The sequence below is a fragment of the Sceloporus occidentalis genome, unplaced genomic scaffold, assembly GCF_023333645.1.
Source record: "Sceloporus occidentalis isolate IW3139 unplaced genomic scaffold, rSceOcc1.0.p SCAF_6, whole genome shotgun sequence".
Classification (NCBI taxonomy): Eukaryota; Metazoa; Chordata; class Lepidosauria; order Squamata; family Phrynosomatidae; genus Sceloporus; species Sceloporus occidentalis.
Genome location: NW_028316986.1, coordinates 112,145,142 through 112,163,588, shown reverse-complemented (window position 1 = coordinate 112,163,588; position 18,447 = coordinate 112,145,142). Strand labels below are relative to the sequence as shown.

At 39.2% G+C, this 18,447-nt stretch overlaps 1 protein-coding gene across 1 annotated transcript; it reads right to left on the bottom strand.

The window, feature by feature from the left end:
* Positions 1 to 761: 761 nt before the first annotated feature.
* On the bottom strand, positions 762 to 17,971 carry LOC149311271 (ubiquinone biosynthesis O-methyltransferase, mitochondrial-like). The gene is made up of 7 exons (XM_089530694.1): positions 17,837 to 17,971; positions 12,727 to 12,838; positions 11,545 to 11,697; positions 10,283 to 10,382; positions 8,372 to 8,614; positions 6,758 to 6,917; positions 762 to 5,142 (listed from the first exon to the last, which is right to left on the bottom strand). The coding sequence occupies exons 1-7, from the start codon at positions 17,928 to 17,930 to the stop codon at positions 4,946 to 4,948; spliced, it is 1,059 nt and encodes a 352-aa protein (XP_089386820.1). The 5' UTR covers positions 17,931 to 17,971; the 3' UTR covers positions 762 to 4,945.
* Positions 17,972 to 18,447: the final 476 nt, after the last annotated feature.

Here is an 18,447-nt window from a genome sequence, read left to right as displayed (position 1 = left end):
GGAAGCTCAGTATCATTTTCATCTCTGCAGACACAACACTAACCTTTCTAAAGAAACAATGATGTGGCAATTGGATGGAGACCTTAACCCCCAAAATGTGGAACATTTGGTCCTCTTGATGTTTAGAACTACAGGTCCCAAAAACTCCAGTCAACATGACCAAGAGTTAAGGCAGAGTGGAAGTTGTAGCCAAGTATCTGGAGGACAGGATACTCCTCATCCCTGCTTATCTCCAAAAGGAAATGTTTGTAGTTAACTGGATAATGGTGTGTATTTTATTTTGTCTATAAGGTTAAGTCAGTAAAAGTAATAATCTTTAGGCCACTTTATCCTATCTTTTATAGACTGGGACAGACTAATTAGCTGAAACAGGCTCTAGAATATAGAAATCCAGACATGACTCAGTTGGAATCTTACCAAGGTTCAACTTGGAAAAAGCATAGTGGAAAAACCTATCATACTTTTCTGAACTTGCTTTGATTTTCTCGTGCTAAGGTAAGTACTGCACCAAGTTAGCTACCTGGATTCGCTTATATTTACTACTTCTAGCATAAGCACTGTCTTTCCGACACTTGATCAAAACAGATATGACAATCTTCTGTGAAGTCACAGAAACAGGGTGATAATTCAGGCTTTGCTATACAAAAATCAAAAATCATGGTTCTGTGTTACTACTTGATAATTAGCTTACTTGCTGTTCACCGCTATGATCTTTGGAATAGCGGTATATAAATAAAACAAATTATTATTATTATTATTATTATTATTACTACTACTACTACAGATGAAGGCAGCCATTGGCAAAGAACAAATTTTTTAAATCTTTAAATGCATGAGCTCATATGTTTCAATGGAGTATGACATTCAGAGAATGACAGAGAAGGAATCTCCATTCACTGGGGAAAATGCAGTGACTGAGTGAACTTCAGAGAAACATCCTATCTATTTATTGTTATAAATCCAAGGGAAAAAATATCCATGCAAGCCTCTGTTGATAAAAGCCTTGTTCTTCTGCTAGGCATTGATGGGGGGAAAGCTTCTGCTATGCTGAATATTAGATACCAGACACTGACAATAGACAAGTGTAATCATTCTTATTCTTAATGACATCAAAAAGGGTGTCAAGAGCCATTTTAAGAAAAAAATGTGGCTTTACTGATAAAGATTTTGAAAGGTGCATGGACCCAAATACTTTGCTCAATTCCTTAAGTTTTCAAGAAGTTCTACACAAGTACAGAACAAGCTGCTGCCATATTGTAGAATTAATGCAGTTTGACATAGCTTTAACTGCCATGGCTCAATGCTGTGGAATCCTGAGATTTGTAGTTTGTTGTGGCACCAGAGACTGACTCTCCCAAACTATAAATCCCACAATTCCATATGACTGCACCATGGCAGTTTAAGCAGTGTCAAACTGCATTAATTCTGAAGTGCAGATTCAGCCTGAGTCACAGTGACCATGAAAAAGAACTTGATTTGTGCTGCCAGCAGGTGAGATTAAGAGCCATTGAAGTATAGTGTCCCTTGCTATTTTTGTTGCTCTCTAGATGCTTTAATTCTGACCACAATGCCAAATCCGAAAGCTAAAGTGGCCAGTGGAATCTAATTCTTCTGCTGGTGTTAAGATATAACTGAAGTGGTTTTTCCCGTGAGGGATGATTTGTCAGTTGCTGATATATTTTTTTTCTAGTCTTGGGTTCCACCTGTTTGTCAAGTGAAATAAGTGAAGCAGGGACAGGTCATCCATTTGCCATCAATGAACACTCAGGCAACATCCCACTAACCTCTCCCCTTCCCTTGAAGGCAGAGGTAACACTTGAAGCAGAGACAGCACAAGTGGAGATCATTCTGAATGTGGTTTTTTAAAAAAACATCAGAGATAATCTGTGAAGCATCTCCTCCCATGAAGAAGACTCAAAGTACCCACCAGGTTTTCTATATAGTTGGAAGTGATGAAAGAGGTAGGATGGAAGCTAGTGATGTTTCTCACAGAGTGAGTCTGGATAAATATGAGCTAGAGGCCACTGGAAGGCCTATCTGAAGAAGTTAGCAGCAAATAAATTATTCTTCTTTTCCTCCATTGCACCTGAAGTCATCCAGTGGTGCCTTCGTGAGTGGTCAAGGACCTACTGCCCTCTAGCTCAGCACTGCTGAAAGTGGTAGTCTGAGAGCTGCCAGTTGTTAGTCCATTAAGAGTTTCCAGGAAGGAAAGATACAGTTATAGACAACACATACAAATATGATTCCTGTCCCTTGCCGATTAGGGGAAAATGCTGGTTTCCTTTATCTGAGAAGAGCTGTTTTGGTCCACAAGAAGACAGTGGAGACCACTCAACAGATGGATCAACAGTGAAATTGCTTTATCCATTTTGACTTGGATACCATAGTCCTAGTGCATAAGGCATCGAACCTATCTTATTTAGAAGTTAAGAATTGTTTTGTTTTTTAAACATGTACAGTCCAAGGTGGTAGACAAGATTTTTTAAGAAGTGGCAGCCACCACACATGTTGGACTCTAGCCCTTCCTGTGACCTGGGAGAGATACCAGCCAAGGGTGGTGGTGGTGGTGAATGTCTTAGCAGCCAAGCAAGGTTTCAGTGTGCCTCAAAGTGGTACTAGTAAAAACCCTTCCTAACCTCCACATTAGATAATTATCAACATGTATATGGAATACAATTTGTGTGCAAGGTACTGGAGTGTGTGGCAAATTCTCAGTGCCAATGGTTCCTGGATAAAATAGATTATCTACCGTAGTTCCTTTTCATTCTGGTTTTGGGCCTGGTTATGGATCAGACATTGCTTTGAGCACCTTGGTGGATGATCTATAATGGGAACTGGCCAGGAGGAACATGCCTATTTGTTTTGCTGGGCCTCTCAGCTGCTTTTGGTATCATGAAGCATGGCGTAATTTTGTCTGCATCAGCAGGCTAGTAATTAGATACTATTTTGCAGTGGTTCTGTTACTTTCTGTAAGGGTGAGTTCAGGGGCTAAGGTAATCTTCTTAAGCACTCGGGCTATTGTCCTATAGAAACAGTGTTTTATGTCCCTTCCTATGTAATATATAAATGAAACTATGAGGCAAGCTGGTCTGGAGTTTGGGGATTTGGTTCTCCAGTATATTGCTAAATGAAAGTAAGTCGCTTTGGTTCTAAAACAGTGTTTATCATCAGGTGGATAAAGAAGACATGAATCCTTAATTCAGATTATGACAGAAATGGACCATCAAATGGGAGAATAGGTATTCTGTGTACATCATCTGAGGTTGTCCCCCCCACTAAAGACACAGGTTCTTAATCTGGATGTACTCCCAGATTCAGTCTTGAGGTTCACAGGCTTCAGCAAAAGCCAGGGTGCACCTCGTGGACCCATTTCTGGACCTGTTGCTCTGCAGGGGCTGTATTTGAAGAGTATTTTAAAAATTCAACAGATCCAAAATACAGTTACCAAAATTGAACAGAGTCAGTTAAAGGAAGAACAAAGTTCTGTTATGACAACTCCACTGGCTAACAGTCCATTTCCAGCCACAATTCAAAGTGATAGTTATGACTTACCAAGCCCTATAAAACATGAGCTCAGGATCTCTGAAGGACCACATCCACACATCCCATCAGCCTGCCTGAATTTTAAGATGTTCAGGGAAGGCCTTCCTCTCAGTACCAATATGCAGTGGTGAAGGCATAAGAGAGAACTCCTTTCCAGGGGCCAATTCACACTACACAGATGTAACACTATTATTTAATTTTAAGAGCCATGATTCCATCCCATGGAATCATGGGATATGCAGACTAGGGAGGGGCATTTAGTATTCTCAGTCAGAGTACTCCAGTGCTGCACCAAACTATAAAACTCAGGTTCCATAAAATGGAACCATGTTCATTAAAGTGTAATACTGCTATGGGCCCTGGGGAAGCTATGTTGGTCTACTGCTTTTTTCAATTAGAAAGCAAATGCTTTTTTAGTCTATAGATTTTTGGCACTCAACTGGCTTCAAAGGAAGGGAACAGGGAGGGGTGTTGTGCTCTTCCCTTTCTCCACCTTATTTTATTTAAGTACATGCAAAGAAAAACAGACACGTTGTCAGACATGAAGAATCTCTGCCTGTTTGCTCACACATATGTATATTCCCTGATTTTCAAAGAGGCAGATGTGAAAGTCTGCTTAATATAAAAAGGGAAGGAATTAGTAGTCTTAAGGCACCTTTAAGACTAACAAACTGGTTTCAGCATAATCTTACCTACTCCATTTCTTCATATACTCTTGCATGTAGTGAAATAGGCTATAGCCCATAAAAGCTTACACTGAAAAGGTGGCACATGGCTATTCTCCTCTTTTTCATATTCTCAGAAATGTAACTCACATGATGTCTTTTCAGTTTCCCTGCCTAACCTTTCCATATAGGAAGAATGTATCAAAAAGTTGTGTGCTCACTTTTACCTCCAACAGGAATCTTGCAGAAATAGGCACTGCATTCAGCTGAACCTTGTTAGTATTCACTATATCTAAAATATCACAATTCAAAACAAGATTAATTACAAGCTGTCAAAAGTAAATGGTGTGTGTGTGTAAAACAGGCAAGCTGCAGAATCTGGATAAGAAAAGAAATTCAGCTACTTTAGAAATACAAACTGCTACTCTTTACTGCAGTTAAATTTAAAGCCTTAAAAATTCTGCATGAAAACCCAAATCTTTCCCAATAACTTGCACAAAACACCTAATCTATAGGCATGCAGTTGACTTCTTGCTTAAATACCCTCATCTTTAGGAGCTTTGTGCCTCTTAACACTGTAAAAGAAGATTTTTTTTCTCCTACCACAAGACTGAGTTAAGGAGATGCATTTAAATGCCCAGCACTGTGAACACCAGCCTGCTTGTTCTCTACTGGTTCATTATAGCCATTTATGCCAAATTCCCTCCAGACTCATACTGTCAATCTGTCTTCATGTTTTAACCAACAGTTTTGATTTCTGTTTGGGGCTGTTCTTTCCCCACATTCTGAAACGTTTCATTTGGATCCAAGTATTCTTGCGTACTTGATTTCACAGCATGAAGTGCATAGTTAATGCTAGTGTTTCCAGTCCAGCTCCAAGACCCAAAGAGAGGGTTGTATAACATTCCTTTCACTGTCTTGACTGAAAAGCCATCTGTAAGAGAAGAGAGATACACACCAGGATCAGAGGGCTATTTTCAACTCCCCATTACAGGTCACCAGAGGTGGTGTTTTCACATTACAGTATGATTCCACTTTAACTGCCATGGTTGCATGCTATGGAATTCAAGGATTTCTTCTTTGCTGAGGCATGGGCTCTCTGGCAGAGAATTTGAAAGACTCCATAAATAGCAAATCCCAGGTAGGTTATCAGAGAAGCTGTAGTGAAATCACAGATCTATAATTATACGGTGTGTAACAGTACAAACGTCATTTTGGTCACTGCTTGTTTTTAAGTAAGAGCCCCAAAACTGCCTAATATGGCCCTCCAAGGTCTCTCTCACGCTTTCTTTTTTAGCAAAAAATATGATTATTTTTTCAGACAAATTCCTTTCAGGCTAATTTGGGAGTAGGGATTCAATGGGCTGGGATGTCAAGGGTTTCAGAAAACCCTCCTGAGCTGCATGAGTCTCCACCTTGTCCTAGAGTGGAGGTGAGCCTGTTGCATCCTAGCAGCAATTTGTTGGTTGGACTCCAAAAAACACTGCAGAAATAATACAGTTTGAGACCACTTTAACTGCCTGGCTCAGTGCTAGGGAATCGTGGGAACTGTATTTTATTGTGGCACCTGATCTCTCTAACAGAGAAGGCTAAATGTCTCACAAAACTACAATTCCCAGAATTGTTTCCTAGCATTGAGTCAGAGCAGTTAAAGCAGTCTCAAACTGGATTATTTCTACAGTGTTTTGGACCCAAGATAGCATTAGGAACAGGTCTAAAGTCTTGATGCCATCAAATAGTCAAGAATGTCAATTCCAAGAAAAAATGTCTCACGTAGGAGTACTACAAATCTGAATGCAAATAAGAAGCCTGTCAATTATTTTCATACTTACTGAATCCACACGTAAGTAAAAACCCAAAGAAATTTAAAACCATATACAATTGATTTAAAAAAAAAATGAAATAAAACTATAAATAAAAAATTGAAATATAAAGCCAAAAAGAATTAGATTTATTTCTGCTTTCACTGCGTGGTCCTTACAAAATGAAAGCCCAATGCAAGATTTTGTTTGCTTTTTAAAACTAAACAGAGATGAATTATGGACATTCCATCACTCTATTCAAACTTTGGCTAGAGGCCACCAAACCCTGCCCCCCCCAAAAAAACCCAACCCTTCGTGGTGGCCCTCCATGTGGCAGAGGTAATATCTGAAACTGCTCCAATATATGTTTTAGCTGACACATGGAGTAACAATTTAGTGCCAATGGCACCTGTTCCAAGGTTCTACACCATCCAATTGTGTAATGATGATAATGTGTCTTAAGGGGCTTTCAAATTGATAGGTCTGCTACTTGGAATATAAGTACTTTTTAGTAACCCCATGTAAGTGCTTGGATGTTACAGAAAGAAAATATGCCAGGATCAAGTGCCAGCAAGGAAATAAATTTGTAAAGCATCAGGTTGGAGAAGGTTGATGCACAGTACCAATTTTTTGATTTGCAAAGCTAATTCAGCCATGCTTCCTCAAGGCAACATCTCTACTACAGAAACATCATGGTCAATTGGCAGCCATACTTTGTTATGCAGTCTATTGGGATGTTATGCTTACTTGATTCTAGAAGCCGCTCTAGCTCTTCAGGTGCTATGAACTTCTCCCACTCATGGGTGCCCGCTGGAACAATGCCCAGCACTCTTTCAGCAACCAAAATGCCCAATACATAGGACAACTGTGTTTTGTTGATCGTAGTAATAAAAAGAGAGCCTTCAGGCTAATTTTGCAAAAAAGAATGTGAAGAATTAGTTTGTAAGTCAGTTGTTTATCCAATTAGCATTCATTATGTCAGTTCTAGTAATGAAAAAATGTATGAAAAATTCAAGGGTGTATAGCTTTGCTGGGTCTGTGAGGGAAAAATGGGCTATTGGACCCACTAAAGATATCCACTGCTGCTTCACGTTAAAATTGTAACTGCTGACACCAGATTTATTTTTAAAACCTTAGTAGTTAATTTATATTGTTTAAATCTGCATACATTTTGCATACAAATAAAATTCTTTCAGATGAAGCATTTAAATGTTCTTAAGAAGAGTAGAGTCAGAATGCCTTTTCCAAGATTATACCTGTCATCCAGTTTTCTAAAATTAAAATTAAAATAATGAACATTTTAAACTAATTTTAAAAGTCTGCTGCCCAATTATGTTGGGGGACATATTTCTAATTTTTTAAAAAATATATTATACTGCAATTCTATACTTACTCTCTGGGAATAAGTCTCACTGAGCTCAAAAGCACTAACTTCTCACTATACAAAGTTAGGATTGCACTAGCAATTGACAAAACTAACCTATCAACTGACCATTACAGCCCTAGGTAAAATATATCTGTATGGAACAGATCACCACTGAAAAACATTTTCATAAGGGCAGCCCTATGCTATACACTTAAAATCATTTTATTACAGTTCCCCCAGAAAACTGGGAAAACTGCAATTTTGTGAAGGAAGAATTTTGTGCTACAGACAATAGTCTCATTGAATTTATGATGTAGATAGTCTAGGTGCATTCATATTATTAGTTTTGAGATCGCTATACAAAATATTTTAGGCATTAATAGTTAAATCTATATCAAAACTAATCTAAGTAAAAAGATTCCTTTTTCATGGACCAGCCATTCAGCCAATTCAGTAAAAATGGCTAATTTTGCTTCTCAGTCACTGACATGACAATGGGACATAAACATTCCTGCTTTCATGGTTTTTGTATGCTTTTGGTATTTATATAATATTTCTAGAATAATCAGTTACAACTGATAAGAAAAAAATTCCAAACACACACACACACACACACACTTGCAATAATCTTTGTCAGAAATTCAGATACAATATTTAGCTGGTAGAATTCAAAAGTATAGCCATGTTAATCTGTAGAATCAGTATACAGAGAGATCTTGTAGCACCTTTGAAACTAACTGATAGAAGGAAGTTGGCAGCATGAGCTTTCATAGACTTAAGTCTACTTCTTCAGATGCTTTTGACTAGGCACTGAACATATCAGAAAAAAGAAACATAAGGAAACAATAATTTTTAGTAGTGGTAAATAACAACAATAACAGAATCTATATCAAAACAAATCTACGTAAGAGCCCTTTCTTGTCAACCAACTATTAGATCTAGGAGGAGGAGGAATATAGGATTGGGTTCTTTTGCTTTAAAGTTGAACAACTCACTTTTAACACTTCACCACAACACTTGATGAATATTTCCACATCAGCCACATGTTCTACTACTTCAGAAGCAACAACGATGTCAAATTTTTCTGATGCCTCTTCCACAATATCCTCCAGTGCACAGGATTTGTACTCTATTCTCTTTGCTAGGTCTGGATCAAATGATGTATGCAGTTCTGCTGTTCTAATGTTGTCTTCCAGAGGATCAATTCCAGTAACCGAAGCTCCAAGTCTACCTAGAGGCTATAATAACCACATACCTGCTAAATGAATACCTACTGAAAATGCATCCCAAACAGCTAAAATGTTACTGTACATAAAAGTTAAGCAGGACTATGCTACAGTTGTGTCAGAAGACACCAATATTTCCTAAATTCTGCTGACAAAGCACAAGGGAAAATAGGGATTGCCACTGCTGCTATCTGCCCATTTGTTTTTAATTCAGAACATTACTCTCACTGCTTATAAAAGGACAGAAATATTTAGACCAGGAATCCTTTCAAACTACACAAGTCTAGTGTTATATTCCACATTAACTGACATGGCAACATCCTAGGGAACACTTCAGTTTTGCAGTTTGGTGAGGCACTAGAACTATCTGGCAGAAAAATCTATGTGTCCCACCTTCAATGGCAAATCCTAAGATTGCATAGACCATTGACACAGCAATTGAAATGGAACAGAGAGCTACAGTTGTGTAGTGTGAAAGTGCTTCTGGTCTCAGCCTGATCTAAATCTTATTCCCTGTTGGGAGACAGGGAACTGGGATTGCTTTGTATACAATGAATCCACTACAGCCCACCTCTCCTACCAATACTGATGCTCTGTTTTCAGGGAGCTGCTAGAAGGATTCAGGGGCAGATAGGATAGATCTGAAATCATGTATCTTTCTGCGGGGTGGAGCTCTTCCTCCAGCTTGGGGTGCATTTACACTAGAAATAATGAGGTCTGACACCACTTTAAATGCTGTAGCTCCATCTTAATGAATACTGTCAATCCACTGGGAGAAGCGGGAAAATACAAATAAAATTTATTATTATTACTGGAATTTGTAGTTTTACATGAGCTTTAGCCTTCTCAGCCAAACCATTCTGGTGCCTCATACAAATCTCAGGTTTTGTAGGATTGAGCCATGGTAGGTAACGTCAAACTGTATTATTTTTACAGTGTACTGCATCTCTGGAGGGAAACAGCTGTTCTATCCTACAATCCCTAGGATGTTGAATGTGTGATCAACTCCAATGTTTCCTTCTTCTCAATTGCCAAATAACTTCAGGGATAATAAAATGTTATTAGGCCAGGCATTTTATTATACAGCTTCTTTTTGGATTAATCAATGAGGTAAAGCTACAAGCCTAAACAGAATTACTAGGGATTAAGCTGCATGGAACCTGACAGGATTTACTTCTGAATAATTTTTAAAACAACACATAGATTGCCATCTTTAAAAATATCAACTATAGTAAATAACTTATTCTTTAGTCTTCAGAAATTCTGCACAAGAAATATGGTCTAGAAAAAGTTCAAGTGCACCTAAAATGGCAATTCTGTCAACAGCTATTTATGAGAAAAGCCTACTGATCGCAAGGAAAAATAACATTTCAACAAGACTGAAATTTCAGTACATTCCACACAATCGTTAAAGTATGCTTCAACCCCAGTTTTTGCTTTTCACAATAATTCTGTTTTCAGCAACAAAGGAATAACCTACTTGGACATATTAAACATGTTACTCCATCCCTCCAGTTATTTATGAGAGTACCTAAAGCTAAACAGACACAAGCATACTAGTGCAGAAGGCAAGATAATCTAAACAAGCAAACTGAAGCAAATAAACACTGTTTGAAATGTCTGTGTTTCCTATAAATAAAGGATAGCAATATTCATCACCATCAAAATTAGACTACTTACTTCAGCAAGCAATCCACCACCACAACCAACATCCAGGATCTTTGTGCCAGAGAGAGGGCTTCCTAGTGGATGGTCATTTCTCATATTCAAAACAGTATCTCTTACACAAAATGCAAAACAAATGACTTTTAATTAATGAGGTTCAAAATAAAGGGTGCTTAGTGGATTTACTAAATTTAAATATACAGTACTTGCATATTATAAAAATCTCAAAAGTTTTTTTTCTTCAAAGCTTAAATGTGAGAATTTATTATACAAAAGCTACTGTTTATCTTAATAAGGAAAAACCATTATTCCTTCTTTTTTTCATTCCCTGTTATAATACCTTATCAATTAAAATATACCTTGTCAATCACTGGCCTAAATCCAATTGCTAGTCCTAACTAGAGTAGGTTAAATCAGTGGAATTTATCTAAGTGTTGACTTACCACCCAGCATCTGAATCAATAAATCTACTCTAGTTGGTACTAATAAATGGATTTAGGCCTAAGGCTTTAATCTTATATACATTTACATAGGAATAAATCTTGCTCAAGGCAGTAGGACTGACTTCTAAGTCAACATGTACAAGATTGTACTGTTAAATTGTACAGTGGTACCCCGGGATACGAATTCACCGCGTTATGAAATTTCCGGGGTACGAAAAAGTTACATTGGAAAAAACTGTTCTGGGTTACGAAAGATTTTTCGGGTTACGAAATTAATTTCGGCGCGAAATTCAAATCGGAAGCCGCGGCTAGCGGCTTTCCAGCGCCTTTTCGGGTTGCGAAATGTATCGGGTTACGAACGGCGCCGCGGAACGAATTAAATTCGTAACCCGAGGTAGCACTGTACTTATTTATTCTATCAGAAACTATCAGAAACTCATCAGATATTGTGTCGCACCTTTGAGACTACCTGTGTGAGAGAAGCTGTAGCCTACATTTTTGTAAACTTCATATACTTCCTCACATGCATGAAATATGCATTCCTCAGACACAAGCATCTGAAGATTTGTCTATGAAAGCTTATGCTACAACTTCTTTCTCACCATTAGTCTCAAAGCCGCTGCAAGATTCCTTAGCATAGTCCTATATCAAATTAATGCAGATTAATTCAGATTAATGTCTCTGAATTTTATCAAACATCACAACTTCATGCTCAATGAGAGTTTAAGCTTAGCAACAGAAGTAAAGTGATGCTTCAATTCCAAAAGTTGACGCTTCCTAATATTTTAGATTCCTGGCCAAATTTTTTAAAGACAGGTACATTTAAAACATTACCTAATAAACGGCACTCTAATATCATTCATAGAATGAAGGGCTGCATATTGTCCTTGCTCATCCCACCATTTATGTGCCAACAGTTGGAATTTTCTCATCTCTTTTGGATCCACTGTAGCTTGCCAAGTGCTGTATGGCTGTATGGCAAATGACCTAAACATCAAAAGCTTTATTAAATCATGTGGTTTAAAGCACAACTGGGATCAACAAGTAAACAACAATGTAGATATGAAACAAGAAATTTTGTTTGTAGAAAAGAAGTATTTAGCAAAGCCCTACACAATTTTTAGTAGTTAACTTCTTTCACACTACTCACAAAGTAGATATATTCAGTCTATAGTAGGATGTCACCTGGCTGTTGATCTTCTCAGCCCACTGTATATGTGTGTGTAACCTATTAACTCCATGAATTTCATGAGGTTTTCTTAGGCAAAGAATAATCAGAGACTGTTTGCCATTGCCTTCCTCTGAAATATAGTCTAAGGTATATGAAAAAGATTCCAGTATCGAGGGTTTTTGCTTGTTATTTTTTAAAAAGAAATGAAAACTAATTTTAAAAAAAACACTTTATAATCTACTGTGGGCTCTTTATATGCGCTGAGGTTTGGTTCCAGGACCCCCACCCCACCCGTGGATACCCAGATCTATGGTTGTTCAAGTCCGATTAAATACAATGGATAGTAAAATGATGTCCCTTATATAAAATGGACAAAAAATCAAGGTTTCTTTATAATTTCTTTGAATATTTTCAAGTTGTGGATGCTTGAATCTATGGATAAGGAATCCGTGGATACAGAGGGTTGACTGTATAATGTAAGTGTAAAGAGAAAATTATTTCTCAAAACTACTTTTTGCATCACACTGAAACTGATCAACAATATCCTGGGGACTTCAGACAATGCAGAATAAATCCATGGAATTTCCTGCCACAAGATGTGGACATGGTTGTTACCTTTTACATGACTTAGGAACACTTATTTTCCTTTGCAATGTGCCACATTTTGTTACTACCACTTCTGTAATACTGACATCTTCTGCAATGTCTTGAACTGAAAGACATCCATTGTGAGTATCAAGTTGTCATTATTTTTGAGAATGTTAGCAATGAGAACTCACAATGAAGCATTTTTTTTCAATCAAAAAAGTTTATCTTTTACAGTCAGGACTAGTGACAGTACTTACAGTTTGTTCCTAGCTTCAGACAAACTAGCTCTTGTTCTGCATTTTAATTTAATTTCACATTTCGGAAGAAACTGCCCACGGATAATTTGAGGAGGTTGACCATAATGGTTACCTGAATAAATAAGAAAAGGAGTACATAAACATCACAATCTTTGACAGTCTCTAGTTTGAACATTTTTTTTTAAATTGTTATGGAATTGTGAAAACAGGATTGGACAAGATTGCAGAGATATACCAGTCCCTGCTCTTAAGAAATCCTGATTGTAAAATACTTTATTTTGCATCATATAAAGTGATATAAAAATGTTTAAATAAATAAAACAGTCAATGGGAAATAACAGAGGTGGGCGGAGCAAACAAATGCTATTGAGACCACTTTGAGGCATGGTTATACTTGGAAGTAGGATTGCCAGACTGAAAACTGGAGATGGCTCCTTTGCCTTTAATGGCATGCAGATGAGAATTTCAGCAGGCATTGCTTGTCACACAACCAGGTAACAAGTAACACATGCTTAAATACCCTCTCCTGCACAGCCATTTCCAGTTTTCTCTCTGGCAACCCTAGCTGAAAACAGTTAGTCAAAGGCTAAATGGGAATGGTGGGTTTTGTTAACCTCCACCCACAAATGTGTGTGTGTATTTGCCTTCAAGTCACCTGTCAACTTATGGCAACCCCATGAATTTCATAGGGTTTTCATAGGACGATATCACACAGGAGGAATGTCTCCCAATTTCGAAAAAAAGAAAGTAGGGCTAATTCGAAAATGAACACTATTACGCGAATAGTTGTCAAACGCACAGAAGAACACAGCGCCCACCCCAAAGCCAAAGTAGTGCAAATGCAAAAGAAGTTATCATATGAGTACATACCCTTCGTAGTCTAGAGTTCGAATTAGTATCCCTGCACATGCGCAGTGAGGGCAGAATCAGATTGCGACCTTTTTACACTTTCGGCGGGACTTGCCTCCGGTTTTGCCTTGTTTCACGTTATTTGTTCATTCATTACCCTTTATTTCACGTTATTATGCAATTCACATTACTTGTTCATTCATTACTCCTTATTTCACTTTATTTAGGCAATTCACATTATTTAGTCATTCTTTACCCTTTATTTCATGTTATTTAGGCAATGCACTTTATTTGTGCATTCATTACCCCTTATTTCACATTATTTAGCCAATTCACCAATTCAAAACCAGTTGAAAGCAACCTTGTCCTTGGTTTGAGCATTAGACTATGGCTCTAGAAGGCAGGGATGGAATCCCACTGGGTGACCTGGTGCAAGTCAAACTCTCTCAGCCTCCTCAGAAAATGGCAATGGCAAACCCCATCTGAATAAACCTGCCAAGAAAACCCAAAAAGCGGGGTGGGGGGTCTCCAGATGGTTGTGTGTGTGTGTGTGTGTGTGTGTGTGTGTGTTTGTCTGTGCCTTTAAGTCTCCAGCTATGGGGGGAATGGAGGGAGAGGAGTCCCTCCATTTGGGAGTGCTAGGCTGCAGTGAGTTTGTGGGGGGCCTGGGTCCTCTCTGGTTCTAACCTGGCCCATTGGGAGTCCCATTGAAGGCAATGGCGCTGCCTCCTCGCCATGAGTCGGAGGAAGAGGAAAAGGGGAGGGGAAGCTGGGCAGGAACCTGAGCTGGCGACTAAGGCTATATTCACATTGGAGAAATAACCCAGTGTGGCACTGCTTTAACTCTTTGTGGCTCAAGGCTATGGAATTCTTGGAGTTGGAGTTTGTTGTGAGCCCAGAGCAATGCCCCTGAGGGGATGAAAACAGACCCCCCATTCCCCAGGATGCCCCACTCCATCCTCCCCCAAAGGAGGAGGAATGGGGGAAGAAAAACAACTCTGGGGCTAATAAAAAAAGGGGGGGGATTTTTTTCTCCTACTGGCCCTGGAGGGAGGAAGGGAGGGAGGGAGGCAAAAAGGTCCCTGAGGGACACAAGGGGCCAGGAGCAGGGCAAGCCCCAAGCCCACCATTTTGGGCAGAGAGAGAGCTTGCAGGACGCCTCATGGAGAGCCACTCTTTCCTGTCAAAAACAGCTGCTTTTCCTCCCAGCTGCCTGCCAGGTAAGACCTAGGAGCCCCAGAAGCCAAAACAAAAGGGAGGATCATGGGAATTGATGCAGGGGGGGGGAATACCAGGGCCACAGCAGACATGCATATCACACCAAATAACACCACATTGAATGCAAAGTAGCCTGGGAATAGGATTAGTGAATTCCCTAGTTCACTGAATTTACTTAAGTGTGGATTGATGCGTGATTGCATTTGGAGTGCATTCGGAATGCCAGCAAATGCGTCTGATAACCTTTCGCGCAATAACATGAATATGCATGATTGCATTCAGGATGACACTGGATTATACTTCCAATTTCAGTCGTGTGATATCATCCTTAGGCAAGGAATCCTGAGAGGGGGCTTTGCCACTTCCTTCCACTTTAATATAAACTGGTGTTCATTGGCGATCTTCCATCCAAGTACTAGCCAGAGCTGACCCTGATTAGTTTCCAAGACCTGACGGAATCTAGTATTTTTAGGGTATTTAACCCCTCCCATCCTTGAATACAATTTATTAAAAAGAAGTCAACATAAGAAAACTACAGGGTAGAAATTATGTTGGGGGGAAATGAAAGCATTTGTTAGAAACCAAAATTCTCTACCTATAGATAAAATGGTGGTCTTTCAAATCACCCCTTGCGATCACACCAGGATCCATGAAACAACTTAAGACCTCTCCTCATTTCAATGGGTGAAGAAAAAGCATCACTTGCTGTCATACCAACTGAAAACACAACAGGGCAAGTGTGAAAACAATATCTGTGGAAGAAGAATACCAGATCTCAGGGCCCAGCTTTGACTTTCAGAGCCTGGCCCCCTTCTCCAGTCCTCAGGGCAAAGGGGAGGAATCCCAAGTCAAGAGCAGTGCCTTGAAAAGGGTGTGTGTATTTTCTTCATTTGCTAAGAATTGATGTTTTTATCTGAATGGCAAATACCTTAAAGGCACCAGCTCCCATCTGCTCTTGGAACCTAACCAGGGCCAGCCTTGGTTAGGTTCCAGTCCTTGTTAAGTTCTTGGAGGGGGAATCACCAGTGAATCCCAGTTTCTGTAGGCTCTATTTCAAAGGAGATGGCAAAGCTCTTTTGATTGCTGTATAGGCTGAACCCAAAGTTTAGATGACCAGAGGTGCTGGGCAGTTCTGAATGCAGTTCTCTGCAGCTGGGGATTATAGAAATAAGACTTAGTCCAAATACCTAAACGGACCAGAAGGGTGGTAATTTTGGGGAGCAGGGAAGCTAAGCAGAGCCAGCCCTGATTAGTGCTTGGATGGGACATCACCAATGAATCCCAGGTGCTGTGGGGCTCTATTTCAGAGGAAAGAACTGAAAAAACCACTTCTGAGTAGTCCTTCCCTAAGAAAATCCTGTGGAATTCATGGGGTTGCCATAAGTTCACAGGTAACTTACATATAAGCCAGTCTGGCATAGTGGCTTGAGCATTCGACCAGGGTTCAATTCCCAGCTTAGTCATGAAACCCACTGGGTGACCTTGGGCAAGAAGTCACACTCTCTCAGCCTCAGGGGAAGGCAATGGCAAACCCCCTCTGAGCAAATCTTGCCAAGAAAACCCATGATAGGTTGGCCTTAGGATCTCCATAAATGGGAAATTACTTGAAGGCACACAACAACAACTTTCCTAGGCTCAAGGGGGGACCACATATCCCTATATCCACAAAGGAGGAGGAGGAGGCACTGCAAAATGGAGGGCATTCAAGGAAAATGGTGGACATTACCAAATAAAAAGCTGGAGACACTCATAGAAATACAAATCCATGCTTCTTAGTCATGCTCAAAATGGAGGGCATTTTGGAACTCCTCCTGGGCAGAAGGCTGAAATGTAGGCCATGGTCCTGGAAAAGGAGGATGTGCTTGATCACCCTGGGGTCAGTTCCCAGCTCAGCCATGCAGACCCACTGGGTGGCCTTGGGCGAGTCACACTCTCTCAGCCTCAGGAAAAACCCCTCTGAAGAAACCTTGCCAAGAAAAACCCATGACAGGTTTTCCTTAGGGTTGCCAACAAACTGAAGGCACACCATCAACAACATGATTGATAAATATGAAATTAATGTGCAAATATATAAAAAGATATACACAGATTTTGATGAGTCACATTTTATTACTTATTTTATTATTTATTATATTTATTTGTATCCCACTCTTTCCCCAGAACTGGGACTCAGAGTGGCTTCTCATATATATATATATATATATATATATATATATATATATCCTAGCTATATTCATTCTCTCATACACACACATTTTCATATATATATATATATATATATTGTCTCTCTCTCTCTCTCTGTATATATATATATATATACACACACACACACACATATATATACAGTATATTAACTATATTTATTCTCATATAATTCTCATATATTTAGCCATATTCATTCTCTCTCTCTCTATATATATATATGTATATATATACACACACACACATTCTCATATATATATATATATACATATACATTTTCTCATATAATTCATATATTTCATTCTCTCTCATATATGTATATATATATACATATTGTATATATGTATAAGCCATATTCATTCTCTCATATAATTCTCTTGTGTGTGTGTCTGTATATGCCATATTCATTCTATATATATATTCTATATATACATATATATATATATATATATACACACATTCTCATATATATATCTCCTAGCCGTATTTAAAAAACAGTGTACAATTAAAAACATAGAAAAAAGTACATTAAAAAGGAATTAAAATATTACAATATTAAAACAGGTAGTTATAAAAAAACACATTTTAAAAAGATACACACACACACACACACACACATATATATATATACACACACACATACATATATACTGTATCAAAACCCCTTTTTCAACTGGTACAGCATCCCAGCCTGTCCTTATAATGATTCCTTAAAAGCCTGACTTTAGCCCCATTATGATATTCGCCAGGGTTTTGGTCTTCCAGGAGACGACAGAACTATTAAGGCAGCAATAGCAACCACGACCAGCCCTGCCTCCCTACAGAGACCCAGGTGACTCACCCAGCAGCAAGGCCCACCGCTTCAGAGCCCACCTTCTTCCAGCCGCCATTTGGCCATTCCTCTTTGACTGCTCTCTGACTGCCGCCCCTTGCATTCTGGTTTTTGTAGTCCGGTGAGACCTAAGAGCTCTCTGGCTCAAATTCCAAATGCCCCCTCCGTAAACTTCAAATCCCACAATGCAACAGAAGGCAGCTGGTTTCCTCCCGTTGCATTCTGGGTTTTGTAGTTCATTGATGCCTAAGAGCTCTCTGGCTGGGAATTCTAAATCCCCCTCCTTAAACTGCCAATCCCAGAATGCAACAGGAGGCAGCCAGAGTAGTTAAAGTGGAATAGCAGCACTAATAAGAGTCTAGTATGGTGGGGAAAGTGTGGGGCGAGTCTTTGCAGCTCCAGCCAAGGGCTGAAGGGCTGGGCCTAGTCGCCTAGGTGGCCTCTGCCTCCTCCATCTCAAGGCAGCTCTGGTTGTTGTTGTTGTTGGCCTTCAAGTCGTTTTGACTTATGGCGACCCCTATCCTGGTTTTCTTGGCAAAGTTTCTTTAGAGAGGTTTTGCCAATGCCATCCCCTAAGGAGGCTGAGAGAGTGTGACTACTTGCCCCCCAAGGTCACCCTC